This window comes from Leptodactylus fuscus, chromosome 2 (genome assembly GCF_031893055.1).
Source record: "Leptodactylus fuscus isolate aLepFus1 chromosome 2, aLepFus1.hap2, whole genome shotgun sequence".
NCBI classification, from domain to species: domain Eukaryota; kingdom Metazoa; phylum Chordata; class Amphibia; order Anura; family Leptodactylidae; genus Leptodactylus; species Leptodactylus fuscus.
Genome location: NC_134266.1, coordinates 129,988,543 through 130,010,080, shown reverse-complemented (window position 1 = coordinate 130,010,080; position 21,538 = coordinate 129,988,543). Strand labels below are relative to the sequence as shown.

General features: G+C 40.5%; 1 protein-coding gene across 2 annotated transcripts in view; it reads right to left on the bottom strand.

Annotated features, from left to right (window-relative positions):
- Positions 1-562: 562 nt before the first annotated feature.
- LOC142195102 (RH-like protein) overlaps positions 563-21,538 on the bottom strand; it is a 51,780-nt gene continuing 30,804 nt past the window's right edge. The window contains exons 6-10 of one of the 2 annotated variants that reach the window (XM_075264627.1): positions 11,352-11,489; positions 9,306-9,433; positions 4,751-4,830; positions 4,217-4,290; positions 563-3,089 (exon numbers count right to left, since the gene is read on the bottom strand). In XM_075264627.1, the coding sequence (XP_075120728.1) occupies positions 3,063-3,089; positions 4,217-4,290; positions 4,751-4,830; positions 9,306-9,433; positions 11,352-11,489 (447 nt within the window). In that variant the 3' untranslated portion in view covers positions 563-3,062. The remainder of the gene's footprint in view (positions 3,090-4,216; positions 4,291-4,750; positions 4,831-9,305; positions 9,434-11,351; positions 11,490-21,538) is intronic. The other variant, XM_075264628.1, reaches the window with a different exon arrangement.

The window sequence follows — 21,538 nt, the reverse complement described above, 5'->3', positions numbered from 1 at the left end:
TTTAGAATTTTGCAATATGTTTAGATTTTCTTTTTCCCGGCATGTGTAAAATTGGCAAATTGCCAATTTGGATTAAGGCTGTTTTCCCATCCAATGTGTCAGTACACTGCCTGGAGCAGATCATGTAATCTGCAAATGCATGTACAGAATGGAATGAGGGTTAGCTGAGTGTATACATAGAGAGATAACAGACCTGGCTTTATCAGGTAAGCTGCTGCCAAGAGCAGTGTAATATAGTATGTGAACATAAATTCATAACAGTCGTGAAGCCATGTCATTTACCTGGATAAAAAGTAGCCTATGTGTTAATCGAGGTTACAAACTATCTATGTGCCAAATTTCATCTAAATCCGTTCAGCTGTTTTTGCGTGATTGACTAACACACATCCAAAGTTTCACATTTATAATAGTAGGATAGGATTGTGTTGCATGAAGTTTCAGTTATTTTACAGTAAGTGCTATCTAGAGAATAGCAAAGTAAAGAAGACATTATAGGTGTATAAACCCTTTTTGGGGGTGGGATTATTTCCTTTTAATAAGGGTTGATATGTCATATAGTCAGGAATGAATACACTAACATTTACAAGCATGTTTTTATTTTTTCTCATCTGAATGGAATTACATATTGACACACCCAAAGAACAGATTGTTCAGAATCTGCTACTTATGCAATGTTTAGCAGCTGAGAAAGGCCATCCATAGCTGTGTATGAACACTCAGATGATTCCTTTAGTTAATTGCTTACATACGATGTCATCACTTTAGAGTCTGGTGGTATTATTACATTTTCTTATTTTGACAGCTTATTTCAGTATGTGTACATTATATAAGTAAACTGCCATATGTTGTCAGAATTCCATGCATGGCATAAATCTTATTAGACTGAGTCACCACGTTGCGGAAATGCAGCTCTTTTTTGTTGCAGATTTTTCTGCAGCTTTTAGAACCAAAGCCAGGAGTGTATTGAGCAGAAGGGAGAAGTATAAGAACTTCCCATATATTTCCCATTCCTTCAGTAGTCTCTACTAGGTTTAGCTAAAAAAAAAATAAAATTGCATAATAGATTTCAGGAGAAGCCCACATGGAAAGAAATAAAACTGCTGTGGAAATATAGCAAATTTTTTTATAATTTAAAACAGCGTGTAAAAAAAACACTTATTAACATGGAATTAAAACATAAATGATTCCTAATATATGAACATCCTTTGTGTGTCCAGCAATTCCTGCAGAAGTTCTACTTTGGGATAAGGTCTCACATTGCGGAAACGCAGCATTTTTTTTCGAGCCAAAGTCAGGAGTGGATGGAGCAGAAGGGAACAAACTGCTCGCGGAAAAAGGAAATGACTGGCTCCCATTGATTTCATTGGGAGGCAGTTTTTTGAGCCAGATTCTGACGCGAATTCCACGTCAAAATCTGACCTAAACAAGCCATCTGAACCCGACCTAAGAGTTTCTTTTATGTTTTTCATTCTTTTTCCAGCCACTCCTGACTTTAGATAAAAAAATATTCTTGAAATCTCTCTAGAATGTGGCACCAATATCTGAGTGGTGGCTTATTAGGAAAGCCACATTCCCTTCCATCCTCTCCAGCTACCTATCATGCATTGCTTTCTCTCTTCTATTCATAATCGGGCAGATTAATTAATTTCTCTACGTGAATTTTATGTCACAGTTATTTTAGAAATTACGATTTTCATGTGAATTGGCCAATAGAGCACACATAGTTTAATATTTCCTATAGTTCGCTTGCAGTGTAGACTAAGACATGGCCAGTAAAGGTTGGGGGTTATAATGACAGTACTATTGTACTGCTGGAGGCCTAGATAAGCCAAGATAGGGCGGGTTCACATCTGCGCCCTAGTCTCCGCTTTTAGGTTTCAGTCTTCTGCCGACAGGAGATGGAAACCCGGCAGACAGTGTCCGCCCGTGAGCGTTTTGTGGTCTCCGCGGCAAAACCATTTTTTTTTTTTTTTTAACCGGACACAAAGTCCTGCATGTCCGACTTTGTGTCCGGTTAAAAAAAAAAAAAACACAAAACGCTCATGGGCACTCACGGGCGGACACTTTGCAAACCAATTCAAATGAATCGGTTTGAAAAGTGACTGCTGGTTTCCGTCTCCTGTCCAGTTTCTCGGGCAGAAGACAGAAACCTAAAAGTGGAGACCGAGGCGCAGGTGTGAACCCACCCATAGCAACACCATGAACAGAAAAGCCCTGCATGCACATCCCTGCAACTTCCAGGTCTCTAGGGAAGGGGGTTGTACTAATGTAACATTCAATTTAATTACATTTATCACATTAAGTCCAATTTGTTTAGGTCGTCATAAACCACACACTTTAATGTACTGTCTGTGTAAACAACACACCAAGGAAATGTGTATCTCAAATATGGCTGCCCCCAGAGGTTTAGATAAATATCTATTCTGCATACTTACATCTTATTAATAAAAGAAATGCATTAGCAATTCTCTTTAATGCACTTATTTGATGGAAACCTCTTTCTTCCATTTAAAGGGACTCAATACCCTCAATACAAATACAATTATCTGTTTGTAATAGCGCCCCCTGCTGTTTAAAATCTATAGGTCAGTGCATGTCATTCGAGTGAGGCTTTGTTAATCATGCCTAAGTGCTGCTGTCTATGCTGGGCTTTCTCTTGAGAAACAGAAAGCCTATGTCCAGCATAAATAATATCCCCTTTCTTTCCCTAAGGATACAGAAAAACTTTACCATATCTAGTGGGATCCTTACTAATCTGATGCACACAAACCTATTCACTTTGAACTTCAAGGTCTGCTATTACAAGCAAATAAATGCAATATTTAGGAGGAAACATTTGTAATAATAATACTTTCTAAAGTTACTATAAAATGCACATCAGTTTACTTATTGACATTTGGATTGATGGTACAATCTGTTTACTCTAAGATTTCATGAAAAGAAACACCTACAAATTGTAATTCAGATTACTATAAATTCTAGAAGTTGCCGTGTAGATATATTATAAATATAAACTACAACAATCCGGTAACAGGGTCTGTGGTGGAATCATCAGATGACTGTCAGATATGAGAGTCCACATGGGGAAACTGCAAGAAAGAAACAAAAGCAAGGTAGAGTTAGCAGCCACATATATGCAGAACAAAATATATATATAGTACTGTGCAATAGTCTTATGCAGATGTAGAGAAACCGCTGCAGCGAAAGTCTAGGTTCACATCTGCGTTCAGGTTTCCATTCGGGGGGTCTGCTTTGGGACGTAAGAGGATATAACTAATAATAAGAGAATTGGACAATATTATAGGGTTGTCCGGGATAACCTTTTTTTAATATGAGGCCAGGGAAGGAAAAATAGAGAAAAACATACTCTCCTGTCCATGGTGCTCTGTAGTCTGCCACTGCGGTCCAGTCCTGCTGGTCTGGTGTTTTCTTCTGGCGGAAGTTCCCGTCACACTGTGACATCCCCATTTCTTTTTCTATAGCCCACTGATTGACCTCAGTGGTCACTTGCAGTGGGAACTTCCACCAGAAGAAAACACCAAAACAGTAGGACTGGATCACACTGGGAGGCATCGGGGACAGGGGAATATGTTTTTTGTTTGTTTTGTTTTTTCACCTTCCTCAGCCTCATATTTAAAAAAAGTGGTTATCCCAGACAAGCCCATTAATTTTAGGTGGCACTCAGGCATTAATGATTAAAGGGGGCACCCTTTTAATTAGATGCACTATCCATTGAGGGACACTATTGTTTAAAGGAGAAATTTAGGATTATTATTAAATTAAGAAGGCACACAGGGGTATTACTCATTCCCAGGGTATTTTATACTATAAATTTTATAATTGGGGGTAGCAACACGATTGGGACTCTGTGTAGGAGAGGACAAAGTGATGACCCAAAGGTGTCTGTGCTGAAAATTTTACAGAGACAGGTCACAGTTGGAAAAAATGGTCATGGTGGTCCAGATGGAAGAGATGAAAAATGTGAACAATTACAGTGAGTGCCATCACCTGCAAGTCACTACGTTGTACTTATACTGTATCTACCGAAATTGTCTTCATAGTCCTGTGTAAAACTGGTATATGCCACTATATGTTCATTATATAATATCAGTACAATTGAGTTGGGGGTCTACTTAGACATGTTACCCCCTCAACACCCCACCCTATTTCCCCATGCTGAACCCCTTGCTTTGGAATTACTTGTTTTATATCTTACCTCCCAATATGGCTGATCATGAAAGAGATGCCATTCCTTAGGGGGCTTTAGTAGCTTACATTTAAGCAGGAGACCTGTATCAGAATAAAGTGGAAAATAAATTGTATAAATACCACTGATGCATAGAAATTGAACCAGTTCTACTTCTTATGAGTAGGTATCAAGAGACCATACTTGTTCTGGATATGATGTGATCCAGCTCCGTTATGCTGGGCTGTTATATGGGATTTCTGACATCTTGTGCAGTAGTGTGACTACAAGTTTCACAAATTATCTACGTAACTAGATATTCATCTAGAGACAACCATTTTACAAATGACTTGCCAAGATACAGAACATGGAGAAGCAAGGTGGTGCCAGCTACATTGCATAATCTGAGCAGACAGTAGCTGAAGAAAAGGAGAAGGCAGCTTGAATGACCAAGAAAGCTTTGTGTTTGTAGTGTTGACCAAGACTTGAATTTCTTGTCTTCAGGATATACTGTATATACACGCTGGTTATTTAAATGTTGACTACACTGAATATTGTACTGACCTGTAAACATTCCACCACCTAGGCTTATGGTCAATGTCATAAGGATACAGCTAACACCAACTAATGCCTGGTAGCTTGATCTAGAGGAAAAGAAAAGACAAATCAGCTTAGGGTGATGATACACATAAGTTGACAACAATGGACATAAGTAGAGATGAGCGAACACTATTCGAAACAGCCGTTTCGAATAGTACGTTCCTATAGAAATGAATAGACATAGCCGGCACGCGGGGGGTTAAGCGGCCGGCTGCCCGCAGTCTGCGTACTGGCCGCTTCCATTCATTTCTATGGGAGCGTGCTATTCGAAACGTCTGTTTCGAATAGTGTTCGCTCATCTCTAGACCTAAGTTAACAAACTTCTGTGATACTAATTTTGTGACGCTAATGTGTGATAGTATCACACAACTGTATACTCAATAATGTTGACTAAACTTGGTACACACACTGTGCATTGATATAGAATGTATGCAACCAGCTTGAAATGTGTTCTTTGTGACAAGGCATGATATGCAGCTGGAAGAAATTACATAAGAAACTTTAAAGAATGTCTCCAATTATAAAACAACTTTTCAGAAATGAATAATGCAGATGAATATAAGAAACTTTGTAATATACAGTATCTTATGAAAAAATGTTTCCGTCTCCATTTAGGTTGCTCAGGTTGTGTTTACAAAGAGATCCATCTCCATATTCACATCACACAGAAGCTTATGGAGGGTGGAGTGAGAAGGATGCTGCCAGTTAGTTAAAATATTTATTTTGCGCATTCTGTGAAGTGATAAAGTCTTTTCTTGAAGATTCAGCAGATTCAGCAGAGCTCCATGATTCACAGAACAGCAGAGTGTAGCAGCAGCAACTCAGTCTGATAAATGCAGAAGGAAGAACATTTTTTAAACATTATATATTACACTTTCTTTCACTCACCTGTACTATAAGGAAAAAGTATGTTTTTGTACCGTGTTAGCCAGTGGGTATAAAATATAAAAAACAAACAAAAAACTTGAGAGCCTTCAGTAGTTGATACCTTTTAATGGCTAACTTAATAATGATGACAGATTACAAGCTTTCGGGATAACTGTGATCCCTTCCACAGGTGTAGTATAAAAACTATTTCTGAGGAAGGGATCAGAGTTATCCCGAAAGCTTGTAATCTGTCATCCTTATTAAGTTAGCCATTAAAAGGTATCAACTACTGAAGGCTCTCAAGTTTTTTGTTTGTTTTTTATATTTTATACCCACTGGCTAACACGGTACAAAAACATACTTTTTCCTTATAGTACAGGTGAGTGAAAGAAAGTGTATGTTTTTGTACCGTGTTAATGGCTAACTTAATAAGGATGACAGATTACAAGCTTTCGGGATAACTCTGATCCCTTCCTCAGAAATTGTTTTTATACTACACCTGTGGAAGGGATCACAGTTATCCTGAAAGCTTGTAATCTGTCATCATTATTAAGTTAGCCATTAAAAGGTATCAACTACTGAAGGCTCTCAAGTTTTTTGTTTGTTTTTTATATTTTATACCCACTGGCTAACACGGTACAAAAACATACTTTTTCCTTATAGTACAGGTGAGTGAAAGAAAGTGTATGTTTTTGTACCGTGTTAATGGCTAACTTAATAAGGATGACAGATTACAAGCTTTCGGGATAACTCTGATCCCTTCCTCAGAAATTGTTTTTATACTACACCTGTGGAAGGGATCACAGTTATCCCGAAAGCTTGTAATCTGTCATCATTATTAAGTTAGTCATTAAAAAAGGTATCAACTACTGAAGACTGTACTATTCACTTCTGAAATGTTTTATAACTAGAGATACTCCTTAATATATTTTATCAGGAAGTCTTTTTGGATATTGTCTGGAATTGTTACTATCACTACTGCCACCACTCTCTTCATCTGAGGACACATTGTCATCCTGACAAGGTTGCCAGGTTCTATCCGAATAGAATCATCATAAGCAATGTAATTGTCTTCCCTGCTTTTTTCTGACACATCATGGCCATGGAATTCCTGCACACCCTCATAATTTCCACCTCCAGATTTTATTACCATCATCCTCCTCATCTGAGATGAGTGACTTAAGAAATCAAAAACTTCATCTTAATTCTGAGGAAGTGCCACCAAAACCAGACCTGGTGTAGATTGTTGCAACCCACAATCTTATTGTTAGTACTCGCACAAATGTTTCTTCCTCCCCTTCCTGCACTGTATTTTTTGCAGTCATATTTTTTTTTACTGTTAAATGCTTAATTGTAATAGTGATTGGCAACATTTTTGACACTATGTATGTCTTTCTTTTTTTTTTTTTTTAACCACCATTTCAATAAAAGCCAATTTTCAACAACAGTTTTTTGTTTTTTTTTATTAGTGCAGGCTGCTAGACTGCATATATGATCAGTTACAAAACGTTCACACTACCGTCGGTGTCCGACAGGTAGTGTCCGCTCCTAGTGTCTGCTCAAAATCTGGCACGGACATTAGGAGCAGACACTAGCTGTGTCCGTGACACCTGTCATTCATCTCAATTGGCATCGGGTGCGTTCTTTTGTACTCCGTGCCCGTCCTTCCCTGTCCGCAAGTGAAGATGTCCGACTTCTCAAGCGGACAGAAAAACCCTGCATGTTGCTTGAGAAGTCGGACATCTTCACTTGCGGACAGGGAAGGACAGGCACGGAGTGCAAAAGAACGCACCCGATGCCCATTTAAATAAATGACAGGTGTCACGGACACAGCTAGTGTCCGCTCCTAATGTCCGTGCCAGATTTTGAGCGGACACTAGGAGCGGACACTACCTTTCGGACACCGACGGTAGTGTGAACGCTCCCTAAGAAAAAAATATTTTTATAAAATAACTATGTAACACTAACTCTGTGGGCAAAGTAATAAATAATAGTTTTGGTTTTTTTTTATTAGCAAAAGTACTGTATATTTTGTACTATATGATGCACTTTGATGCATTTTTAGAAGAAAAAAATAGGAAAAAAAATATTTGAAGCAAAAAATGTTAAAATATTCAACAACATGCGGGAGTTGTAATTTTGCCACAGCTGCAAGGCCACATTGACAGGTGACCAAAATATTTATCTGTATTTCAGTCTATGGGAGATTCTGTACATTACTACTGAATGAGACTGGTTATAGTCCAGTAGTAATATTACTATGACAGGCCTGGGAGCCTTCATAATGCTTCTCACTGTCACAGGAACAGGTTGGCTTGCAGGTACCTACTGGCTCAGGGGGAGTTTTATTATCTTTGGGGGAGTTTGCAGGTAGTAATGCTCGTGATTAGAATTGACTCTGTGTGCGCTCATTAGCTCCGGGTCTCTGCTGTACAATACAGCAGAGACCCGGTAGCTATGGCGAGTGCTCTGCAGCAAACCCGGCATCCTCTGTAATAGCACAGCAAATGCCAGGATGGGTTTGCTGGAGCACCCGCTCCTCCAAGCCCAGAGCCCACACATCGCCCCACTCCTGCCGTTGCAGGAAGCCGGTGGCAGCAGGAGTGGGGTGATGTTGTAACCCCACTCCTCTCACACACCCCAACACCCACATTCAGACTACAAGACGCACCACTTTGTTTTACTCCCAAATTTTGGGGAAAAGTGCTTCTTATTGTCCGAAAAATACGGTAATGAAAAATTTTTTAATTCTTACACATTTAAACACTGTGTATACAGATGAAACTTCTCTATTACATAACAGACAAGTAGATGAATCACAGACTCTTCCCTACCTCCACCACTACTTCAAATGCCTGGTGATAGTGTATATGACATCAGCACTGTAGGGTGTTCACCTACTAATGTCTATTGGCTGTCAGCTGATGTCAGGTAGTGCAAGAATGTCACTCTGATTTAAAAGACACATGTCTCTTCTTTAATTTTACTGCACAGTACATTGGACGCAGCCATTTTTGTTAATCTGAGATTAATCGGTATTTGTTAGGTTTTATTTAAAAACTGATTTTTTTTTTCTGTGTGTAAATAAGAAGATGGCATTTAATAGATCTACCTTTTTACATTCTCCTCCTCCAGTACACCAAAATTATTTCTCAATAATATTTTCAGTCTTTATTTAGTATTTTAACACTTTCTTTTTATCATTTATTGCACCCTTACTGTTTTAGTAAGCCACTTTTGGTTTTGATTTACAAATACTGATGCAAAATACTGACCAGAATTCTCCCACATGAAAGTGGCATAGGTGTGATTCTATTATTTTAGAGATTCATACTATAAGTCATACTATAAAACTTACAAATCTGGTTTTGATGGCTTTATGTTTAAAAACCAATTTCTAGTAGTCTCCAGCAGGAACTGATTGCCTTAATCGAATTACTGCACTTTCACATGATTGTATTTCACCCAATCATAGATAACTGTTATGCTAGGAGTCCCTCTCTGGATATGTTTTCAGGATGGCATATGTGGCACACATGGATCGAATATCATGGATGAAACACAGTTATGTGAATGTGCAGTTACCCACAAACAATAACTGATTTCAGCCCTCCACCATCACCCACTCTAGATCCTGACATATTGTACTTACATTCCTATTCCAGTTTCTGTCATTAGGATTATGAGAACATAGGCAAAACCTCCGAGAAGTCCAGGCATACCAAAAGTGTAGTGAATTCCACATGTATCATGCACTAACATGACTGTATTCATTGTGCTCTAGAAAATAGCAATATTAACAATAAATTCCACTAGTAACGTTATTTATATAGAGTTTTACATATGCTGCAATGTTATATAATGTTGCTTTGACGGCTTATCATATATGACACAATAATGTTTACAATGAAAGCAGTATAAAGTATTCCACAGCTTATGTGCTCAGTCCTCAAATCAATTACAAGGACAGGTCAAGGAAAAAATATAAATAGTTGCATATATAAAGTGACGTGTGTAATGAAGTTAGCTATCCCTCAGCTCTCCCTATAAAAGTGTACTCTCTGATGTATACCTGTGAAAGTAGATCAAAAAGGAAACTGCATAAAAATGTTGCACACATAGGAGGTGCACACATTTAACCCTTATCATGGTGTTTATCATAATGATATGTGTATGATAGTGGTGTATGATAGACACCATGATAGTACTTAAGGGTTAAATACACTGTGGAAGCCACATGATAATAGCTGTTCTGTCTAGAAAGATCATACCTGTGTCAAAAACATATGAAAATATTGATAGCCCTACAAATAGACTATATAGAGTAAATAGAGAATAAAAAATATAAGGACCCAGAAAGATGCCCCTCTCATGTTGCCCACAAGTTGGGCTTTCTCAGGGGTTACCCTGTACATAGCACTACTTCTTTTGCCCTGTATAGCCACTGCACTGTACCACTGCTATTGTCCTTTATGCTGGGACCATTGGTATTATCTGGTCTTATTATGGATATATGCACAATGCACAGTACCACTTCTTTAGTGACATATGCTGTGTGTAATTCACCAAATCTGCTCTTATTCTTTATATATGAATGTTAGCTGCTGCTTAGTATACAGTTGAGTGCCAGGGCTGTCTATACAATATGTTTCCCAAATATCCTTTATATCTGGATGCCAAGCACAATGTACAGTCCCCCAAATTCTGATTCTAGAGGCTGCATATAGGGAGCTCTTAGCACCTAGTAGTTTTAAGATACTCTTTTTTTATATTCCCTTTGCTTCATGCTCTAACCATAATGAAAAAGATGTAATGTGAAAATCTAATACTCAAGTGCAAGCTCATCACTATGACTGGTTTCATCCTTATCCTTACTAATATTATAAATGTGAAAGTTTGTGTGTTTGGATGTTTGTTCTGCAATCACACAGCAACGGGTGAACGGATTTCACTGAAATTTTGCAAATGGCACCCGAAAAGAACATAGGCGCCTCGCCATCCCCGTATATTGCCGTGTTTGCCGACCGCAAGCACCAAATTCACAGTTGGTGTAGGCTGAAGGACCTGAGATGACGTCACTACGTCAGGCACGGGGCTCCTATTGGACCAGGCGACTGCAGGGGCAGCTATACAGCCACAGGCCGGTCACACAGTCACAGGCAGAACATGGCATCGTGCATGCCAGCGGGGTTCGCTGGTTCAGGTAGGGGAGGAAGGGGGCACAGGGTGGGGGGTGTTTAGGGGGGAAAAGAGAGCACAGGGTAGGAGGGGAAGGGGGCATGGGATGTGGTGGGAAGGGGGCATGGGGTGTGGTGGAAGGGGGGCTGGGGTCTCGGGTTGGGGAGGGAGGAAGGAGCGAGAGAATGGGGGAGCAGGTACAGAAAAAGGTGGGGGGGCCAGTGAGGCTCAAGGTGGGGGCCCGGGGGTCGATGGGTGCACTGGTGTTGGAAGGGCCCTCTGCGGCCCCAAGGCAAAGGGGGTGGACCAGGGCGGCGCTGCAGGTGGGTTGCGCAGGTGGTGAGGGGGCTGCGGACGAAGTCGCGGGTAATGCTAGTCATAAATAAAACCCAGAAAATCATAAAATGCACATAAGCTTCATGGTCATTACTGAAGCTAAACAAGTAGATATAATTGTGGGGAAAAGGTGAAACTGCAAAATAGGATAATTGTACAAAACCTTTAAGTATCTGTATCTTACCTGTAAGTTTGCAAAACTAATTGTAGAGACTATTCCAGCTATTAATCCTAGAGTCATTGAAATCCAAGGATGTTGAACCATATAAGCTATAAATCCAGATGAAACGCCACCAGCTAGTATTGCATTTCGGACATTGATCTAAAAAAATAAATAAACAGAATCTAAGGGTTCCTGCACACAAAGGATTTATTTTGGCTTTTTTTTTTTTTTTTTTTAAGAAGAATTTGTTTCTTTGTTCTCCAATAGAGAATTATACACATAAACTTTTTAGAAAACACTTCACCCAGAGCATGTTTTAATTTTCAATAAACACCAAAGACGTTGAAACCACACCAAGAAAAGGCAGCGTTTGTAGGTCATTTCATAAAATCCTATGGACCAACATGTAAGGGCTTGTTCATATCTGCGCCCGTACTCCGTTCTGCAGGTTTCCGTTTCTTGCACAAAACAAAAGGCAGGAGACGGAAACCTGCCGGCATGTTTCAATCCCATTCATTTGAATGGGCTTGAAAAGTGTCCGGCCGTTTGCGCCGGTGAGCGTGTTATGTGCTCTGAGGCGAAACCGTTTTTTTTTAAACCGGACACAGAGTCGGACATGTAGTACCCTGTGTCCAGTTTTAAAAAAAACGGTTTCGCCGCGGAGCGCATAATACGCTCACGGCCAGACAGGTTTCCGTCTTCTGCATGCAGAAGATGGAAACCTGAAAACGGAGAGCGAATGCTGGTGTGAACCCAGTGTAATATCTATATATAGTATTTATTCGAAAAAACAAAATGCGAAAAAGAAGAGCGCTATAAAAAAGAAAAACAAAACTATAACGGGGTTATTATAGATCATTACTTTTAACCCTTTCACTGACGGGTTTTTCGGACATTTCAGTGTATGGAGAAATCCATGAAAACGGATGAAAATAGGACATGACCTATATTTTGATAGTCCATGAAAATAACGGTCATAAGAATAGCCCCCATTCACTGACAGCGAAATTAATGCTGCTGTGGGACATCCATTAAAAATGTCACATAACCTGTTTCCAATGTCATGTGAATATAACTTAAGTGCTTCCTTTGCAGCAAAATCTGCTATAAAAAAGCATCTGTTCCATAACATAAAAACATGTCTTTTTTTGTGGCAGATATTTAAGCCAAAGCCAGGAATGGAATGAGCAGAAGTTAGAAAGTTAGAAGTATAAGTACTTCCTATATAGTTCCCATTAATTTTGGAGTTATTCTTGGCTTTATCTCCCAAAAAATGCAGCAAAATCTGTAACCAAAAAAGCTGCATTACTGCGATGTGGGGCCTTAGGCTTAGACTTGAATTTTTTAAAAAATTATCAACCTCTAAAATATAGGGATTGTACACCTGGAATAGCAAGTGCACCCGCACCCCTAAACCTCATATATTTCTTGATAGCAGACAACCTTTGGATTACATTGACCATGTTCATCTTCGTGTAACTTTGACAAAAAATATTTTTTTAAAAAATGCATTAAAATATATAATTTTTATTTGAAACTCATATTCCATCTTACATTCAAATACAAAACACATAGAAAAATATGTATAAACACAAAATAGATCAAAGTGTAAAAAATGTATGTATATTCAAGGCCGTAACTGTTGGCACCTCTAAAAATTTTCCTTAAAATGAAGTATTTCTTCCATAAAATTACTGAAATTACACTTGTTTTCTTAAACATACGTTTATTTCCTTTGTGTATATTGGAACAAGACAATAATAAAAAAAAAAAAAACAGAGGGAAGAAAGGCATATTGGACCTAATTTCACAATAAATTCCAAAAACGCGCCAGACAAAATTGTTGGCATCTTTTCAAAATTGTGGGTAAGTAACTTTCAAGCATGAAATGCTCATTCAAACTCACCCGTGGCAAGTAACAGGTGTGGGTAATATAAAAATCACACCTGAAATCAGATAAAAAAGAGAGAAGTTGACTCAATCTTTGCATTGTGTCTGTGTGTGCAACACTAAGGATGGAGAACAGAAAGAGGACAAGAGTACTGTTAGAGGACTTTAGAATCAAAATTTTGGAAAAATATCAACAATCTCAAAGTTACAATTCCATCTTCAGGGATCATGATGTTCCTTTCTCCACGGTGCGCAACATAGTAAAGAGGTTTACAGCCCATGACACTGTAGCTAATCTTTCTGGATGTGGTCAGAAGAGAAAAATTGATGAAAGGTTGCAATGCAGGATAGTCTGAATGGTGAATAAACAGCCCCACTTAAGTTCCAAAGAAATTCAAGCTGTTCTGCAGGCTCAGGGTGCATCAATGTCAGCACGAACTCTCCGTCAACATTTGAATGAAATTAAATGCTCTGGCAGGAGACCCAGGAGGACCCCACTGTTGACACAGAGACTTAAAAAAGCTACACTGCAGATTGTCAAAATGTATGTGAGTAAGGCAAAGTTCTTCTGGGAAAATGTCTTGTGGACACATGAGACCAAGATAGAGCTTTTTGGGTAAAGCATATCATTCTACTGTTTACCAAAAAATGGAATGAGACATACAAGAAAAGAACACAGTACCAACAGTCAAATATGGTGGAGGTTCAAAGATGTTTTCAGGGTTTTTTTGCTGCCTCTGGCACAGGGTGGCTTAACTGTGTGCAAGGCATCATGAAATCTGAAGATTACCAAAGGATTTTGGGTCGCAATGCAGGGTCCACTGTCAGAAAGCTGGATTTGCGTCCTAGGTCATAGGTCTCCCTGTAGGACAATGACCCCAAACATACTTCAAAAAGCACCCAGAAATGGATGGAAACAAAGCGCTGCAGAATTCTGAAGTAGCCGGCAATGAGTGTGGATCTAAATTCTAATGAACACCTGTGGAGAGATCTTAAAATTGCTGTTGGGAGAAAGGACCCTTCAAAAATGAGAGACCTGGAGCAGTTTGCAAAAGAAGAGTAGTCCTAGATTCCATATGAGGTGTAAGAAGCTTATTGATGGTTATAAGAAGCAATTAATTTCAATTATGTTTTCCAAAGCGCATACAACATAATATTAAGTTGAGGGTGCCAATAAATTTGTCCAGCCAATTTTTGGACTTTTGAAACTATATAATTTTTGTCTTTTTTTCCTCCATTTTGGTTTTGTTCCAATACACGCAAAGGAAATAAAAATGTGTATAACAAAACGTGTAATTGCAATAATTTCCTGGGAGAAAATTAGTTTTCTAAAAAAATTTCAGGGATGCCAACACTTACGGCCATGACTGTATACCATAAATATCAACAAGAGTTTGTATTCTCAAAAACACTGACTCAAAAGCCATGTATAAGGGAATTGCTAGAAGAGCAATTGACCAGCAGCTGCTAGTGAAGCCTGGGAGAAAGGGAACAACAAGACAGTGAGTTCTAAGCTGAACTCATCCTCTGTCCCTGACTACTTGCCTCACTGCCCTAGGTGGTAGAGGACAACTGGGCAGCATTCCCTTCTTATGATATTTGATAACACAAAACGAAGACAAAGACAAACAACAAACGAGAGGTCAGCTAACCAAGTTCAGCAGCACAGTACAAAATCAAATCCAAGAGAGTAGTCACAAGAAAAGCCAAAGGTCAGAAATGTATATACAGACAGTAATAGTTGCACAGAAAGGCAATAGCAAACATTAGGGAGTGGGCTGGAAAGGTATTTAAAGGAATCCGCGCTAGACTTGATTGGCCAGGAGGAATGTCAATCAAAATCACTGAGTTAATTCCCTAGTAGCCAAAGAAACAAAAGCACTGGCTGGACTGACACACAGCAACAAATCCTCAGCTGTGCAGCAAATGAACACGCCTCCTGCGCCCTAGCGTGCAAGTGGGGGGCGGCACAGAGGCCTGAACAGGCAAATTTGTTACATAATACAATATATTTCACAATATATCTGAAAATAACACCTTCTATTACGCCCATCTGAACACCGCCAAAGACTTTTTTCGTTTTGTTTTTTTTTGTATGTTGTCTGTTAGTGGGTGAAAAAAGTAATTTACGTGACTGATGTAACTGTAATGGAATTGCCTCATAAGTAATTACTCAGTAATGGAATAGCTGTGTAAGTTGCAAATACACCCCAGAAACTGGCATATCAAAGATAGCAGGCAGAACAACCTACCATACCTATAAGGTATTTTCACCAAAACCCACTGCAAGGCCAGTTGGACTTTAGCAGAATCAGGACCTAATGTATCACACTGGAAATTAGTGTAAGAAAATAGGTGCACTTGCAAACAAAGACTAGAATCAGCAAACTTACAGCACAGAGAAAACAAACAATCTAGGTCAAACCAGGAGGGCACAACATCGACAGCCTATCAAAATCAGCCACAGAAGAATACATACTGTATGTCCAAGCCAAGGGTCAATTCCTTGAGTTTACAGACAAGGCCAAATCAGTAAGAAAACTGATAACCAGGAAAACAAGCCAAAATCAGTATATAAACAGGTAGCTTCACAAACCTAACTACAACCAACAGCAGGCACTTGAGAGCTTCTTAGCAGTGTAAATACCATTTCTCAACTGAGAATAGGAGAATGAAGCAGCATTCCAAATGGCTCAGCGACTCAGAGCTCTGAATAGCTGCAGGACCAGCCAATGCCTCAGTTGTAGGCATAGCAACCTGAAGGCTGTAAGCCATGCTGCACTGAAATATATGATGGTTGCAAGTAGGATAAGAGACATGGAGAATCCTAACAGGAACTTTTTCCACCTGTCATAAATATATCATGGGTTCATCACTAGTGATAATCTATATCAGCGGTCCTCAAACTATGGCCCGCGGGCCACATGCGGCCCGCCGAGGACATTTATCCGGCCCGCCGCATGTGGCCCGCGCTGTCGTCTGGATCGCTCACTAACGGGGAATCCAATTCCCCGTTAGTGAGCGGATCGCCGCAGTCTGGAAGGAGGAGGACACACCGCGGCGGCTCTTCATGGGTAAGTAGGACAGTGTGGGTGTGATTGTACTGATGAGCATATAATACGGGGGGGTAGGGTACTCCCCCCACTGTATTATATGCTCATCAGTACCCCCCCACTGTATTATATGTAAATCAGCATATAATATAGTGGGGGGAGGGTACTAATGAGCATATAATACAGTGTGTGTGTGTGTGTGGGGGGGGGGGTACTGATGAGCATATAATACAGGGGGGGTAGTGATGAGCATATAATATAGTGGGGGGAGGGTACTGATGAGCATATAATACAGGGGGGGTAGTGATGAGCATATAATACAGGGGGGGGGGAGGGTACTAATGAGCATATAATACAGTGGGGGGGTACTGATGAGCATATAATACAGGGGGGGGTACTGATGAGCATATAATACAGTGGGGGGGTACTGATGAGCATATAATACAGTGGGGGGGTACTGATGAGCATATAATACAGTGGGGGGTACCGATGAGCATATAATACGGGGGGGTAGTGATGAGCATATAATACAGGGGGGTAGTGATGAGCATATAATATAGTGGGGGGAGGGTACTAATGAGCATATAATACAGGGGGGGTACTGATGAGCATATAATACAGTGGGGGGGTGGTACTGATGAGCATATAATACAGTGGGGGGTACTGATGAGCATATAATACAGTGGGGGGGTACTGATGATCATATAATACAGTGGGGGGTACTGATGAGCATATAATACGGGGGGGGGTAGTGATGAGCATATAATACAGGGGGGTAGTGATGAGCATATAATATAGTGGGGGGAGGGTACTAATGAGCATATAATACAGTGGGGGGGTACTGATGAGCATATAATACAGTGGGGGGTACTGATGAGCATATAATACAGGGGGGGTAGTGATGAGCATATAATACAGGGGGAGGGGGTAGTGATGAGCATATAATACAGGGGGAGGGGTAGTGATGAGCATATAATACAGGGGGGGTACTGAGGAGCATATAATATGGGGGGGTACTGATGAGCATATAATACAGTGGGGGGAGGGTACTGATAAGCATATAATACAGTGGGGGGTACTGATGAGCATATAATACAGTGGGGGGTACTGATGAGCATATAATATAGTGGGGGGGGTACTGATGAGCATATAATACAGTGGGGGAGGGTACTGAGGAGTATATAATACAGTAGGGGGTACTGAGGAGTATATAATACAGTGTGTGGGGGGGTATTGAGGAGTATACAATACAGTGGGGGGTACTGATAATATAGTGGGGGGGTACTCATGAGCATATAATACAGTGGGGGAGGGTACTGAGGAGTATATAATACAGTAGGGGGTACTGAGGAGTATATAATACAGTGTGTGGGGGGGGTATTGAGGAGTATACAATACAGTGTGTGGGGGGGTACTGAGGAGTATACAATACAGTGTGTGGGGGGGTACTGAGGAGTATACAATACAGTGTGTGGGGGGGGTACTGAGGAGTATATAATACAGTGGGGGGTAATGAGGAGCATATAATACTGTGGGGTGGGGGCATACTGAGGAGCAGGGGTGAACCTAGCCTTTTTGCCGCCTGAGGCGAAATATTTCGGCCCTCCAGTGTTTTGAGGGACAGTGAACTGGCCCCGTGTTTGAAAAGTTTGAGGACCCCTGATCTATATTACTATTATTGCAGCTTGTAATATTTATCACTAGAGGTGGCCAGTATCAGCAAGCCACTGTTCCTGGGCTTTTAACCCCTTAGATGCCGTGGGAAAGACACTGCAGGGGTCCAGTGTATTCACTTGTCAGCTGGGGGGCTGTCTTAGTATAATCAGCAAAAGGTAACACCCTAATAAACTTCCTGACAGAAAAATGAGAGGCAGCATAATGCATTACACTACTTAGTGCATTATAAAGTTAAAGTTCCTTAGGGGGACAAAAATATTATTAAAAATGTTTAATATAGAGTAATAAGAAAAAAAGATACATAATAAATACAGCACACATATTGAGTATTGCCACATCTGTAATATTATTTTCCCCACAAGCTGAAAGGCATAAAAAATTTAATTATGCCAACTTTGCCACTTTTTTGTCTGTCGGCCGCTGAAAAATTGTTATGAAAAGTGATAAAAAGGCATTATGTTCCCCAAATCAATGAAAATGTCCGGTCTTCCTGCAAAAAAAATAAGTCCTTGTACAAAAAAAAATAACTAAGCCACTTGGAAAGTGGCAATGGAAAAAAAATGTTATTACAAAAAGGGTTTTTACTTTGCAAAAGTAGTATCACTCATGAACAAATTCAGGTTATTTAACCCCTTCCCGCCGATGGCATTTTTTGATTTTTGTTTTTCGTTTTTGACTCCCCTCCTTCTAAACCCCATAACTTTTTTATTTCTCCGCTCCCAGAGCCATATTAGGTCTTGATTTTTGCGGGACAAATTTTTCTTCATGATGCTACCATTAATTATTCTATATAATGTACTGGGAAGCAGGAAAAAAATTCAGAATGGGGTGGATTTGAAGAAAAAATGCATTTCTGCGACTTTCTTACGAGCTTTGGTTTTACGGCGTTCACTGTGCAGCCAAAATGACATGTCCCCTATATTCTGTGTTTCGGTATGGTTCCAGGGATACCAAATTTATATGGTTTTATTTACATTTTGACCCCTAAAAAAAATTCCAAAACTGTGTTAAAAATTTTTTTTTCTAAAAGTCGCCATATTCCGACGGCCGTAACTTTTTTATACGTAAGTGTACGGGGATGCATAAGGCGTCTATTTTTGCGGGGTCGGGTGTACTTTTTAGTTCTACCATTTTCGGGAAATGTTACTGCTTTGATCACTTTTTATTCAAATTTTTATTAGAATCAAAACAGTGAAAAAACGGCGGTTTGGCACTTTCGACTATTTTTACCGCTACGGCGTTTACCAAACAGGAAAAATATTTTTATAGATTTGTAGAGCAGGCGATTTCGGACGCGGGGATAGCTAACATGTATATGTTTCACAGTTTTTAACTACTTTTATATGTGTTCTAGGGAAAGGGGGGTGATTTGAACGTTTAATTCTTTTTATATTTTTTTATATTTTTTTAACTTTTTTTTAATTTTTTTTTTGCATTTATTAGACCCCCTAGGGGTGTTGAACCCCAGGGGGTCTGATCACTAATGCAATGCATTACAATGCTAATGCATTGCAATGCATTGCAAAAAAGCATCCTTTCTTTTGCAGGCTGCATAGACCAGCCTGCAAAAGAGAGGATTTGCAGACAAGCCTGGGAGCCTGTACAACGCTCCCGGCTGTCATGGCAACGGGACGTCAGCTCTGGAGCATGCTCCAGGAGCCGGCGATCCCGGCCAAAATGGCGGCGCCCATGCGCCGCCGGGAAAATGGCGCCTCCGGCGCCTTTGACCGCGGCGCCGGAGGGGTTAATGCCTCCGATCGGTCCGGGGACCGATCGGAGGCATTAGAGCCGGTTGTCTACTGCTTAAAGCAGTAGACACCCGGCGGCTATGGCGGCCGCCCAGCTCCCGGGTGGTCGCCATAGTTACAGACCCGACATGCGCCGTACTATTACGGCACATGTCGGGAAGGGGTTAAACCATTAGTACAACATTTATCGCATAAAAAGACAATGGCAAAGTTGCTGTTTTTTTCTATTTCTGCCCAGAACGAGTTAAAAAAAAAAAAGTTAATCAATGAGGTGTTTCCAACCCAAAATAGTGTCATTAAACACTATCATTTGTTCCACTATAAAAAGTTACATTGATGGAAAAATAAAAAAAGCTATAGGGCTTTATATGACAATGGAAAATCTGCAAAAATTGTTTGGTCAAGGCCTAAAAGAAGCTGGTCACTAAAGAGTTAAAGACCAATATCTCTGGATCTGTAAGGGCTATCAAGATGATCAAATCCCAATTCCGATAGCGTTTTTAACATCTAATTGCTCCAGATCTGTAAGGGCTATGATGATAATCCTGATCCTGACATATTTTAAAGAGGACCTCTCATCAGATTGGGCACAGGCAGTTCCATATACTGCTGGAAAGCCGACAGTGCGCTGAATTCAGGAGGAACGCCCCCTCCCTCTGCTCACAGTGCTCATCCATAGACGAGTGTTATCAGGAGGGGAGGGGGGCGCTCCTCCCCGCTCACACTGTACGCGCTGTACTATCGCGCTGATAGGCGCTGCTGGGCAGAAGGACGTTCCTGACAGAGTGTCAGGAACGCCCTTCTGACTGTAAAGCGCTACGGTACCGATAGCGCTTTACCCAGGGCACAGATTGGGAAAGCCGATAGTGCGCTGAATTCAGCACACTGTCAGCTTTCCAGCAGTATATAGAACTGCCTGTGCCGAATCTGATGAAAGGTCCTCTTTAAATATAAGATTCTCATTTTTAATCCTTTCCCAACAAATACCGTAATAATGCAGCCACCAAAGGCAACAGCTCTACGCTGTATTGCACAGAGTTGACACAGAGCTAATGTCCATTGATCTTTGGGAACCCCCAAAGTAAAATTTTATAACATTAAAGTTTATTAAGGTTTTTCAATAAGTTGTACAAAAAAGGTGGGGGGAGGGGGGAAAGGGGAAAGACGGGGAAACCTCGGGAAAACAATGGGAATGAAAGAAGGAGAAAAGAGGTCGGGGAAGGGAAAACGGGGGATGGCAGTCTCTGACGCAGTAGAGTCAAAATGTAGCAATTTGAGTCAAGGAAACATAACAATTGTAAAAGAGCAATAAGAACTTCAAAAGAAATACATAATAGAAGCTGTGAACAGCAACATGGAAACATAGCTAGAAACTGTTGGGAAGCTAGAGAAAGAAAAGCAAGTAAAGATATCAAAAGGTAAGACAAAATGGACATCACAGTGGTACAGAGGGGAAGAGGGCGCGGAAATCCGAAGAGTAATAGAACATGTTCCACAAAAGCCAAGTCTGATGGTGAAGCCTGTCATCGGGACGAAGCTGGGCCAGCATTTCCTCCATCATACGGAGATGAAGGAACTCCTTGAGTCAGGAAAGAAGTCTGGGGGGAGTCTGGGACTTCCATAACCTCGGGATAACAGACCTCGCCGCTACTAACATAAACCCCAGAAGTTTGCGGATAGGTTTCCTGAACTTACGGGAGAAAAGGGAAAGAAGCAGAGGAGCCGGATCATCCTCTAGTACAACTCCAGTGACCTGTGAGATAACCTGCCGCACCCCAGACCAAAAAGGACGAAGGAGGGGGCAACCCCACCAGACATGGGCCATCGTGCCACGATCGGA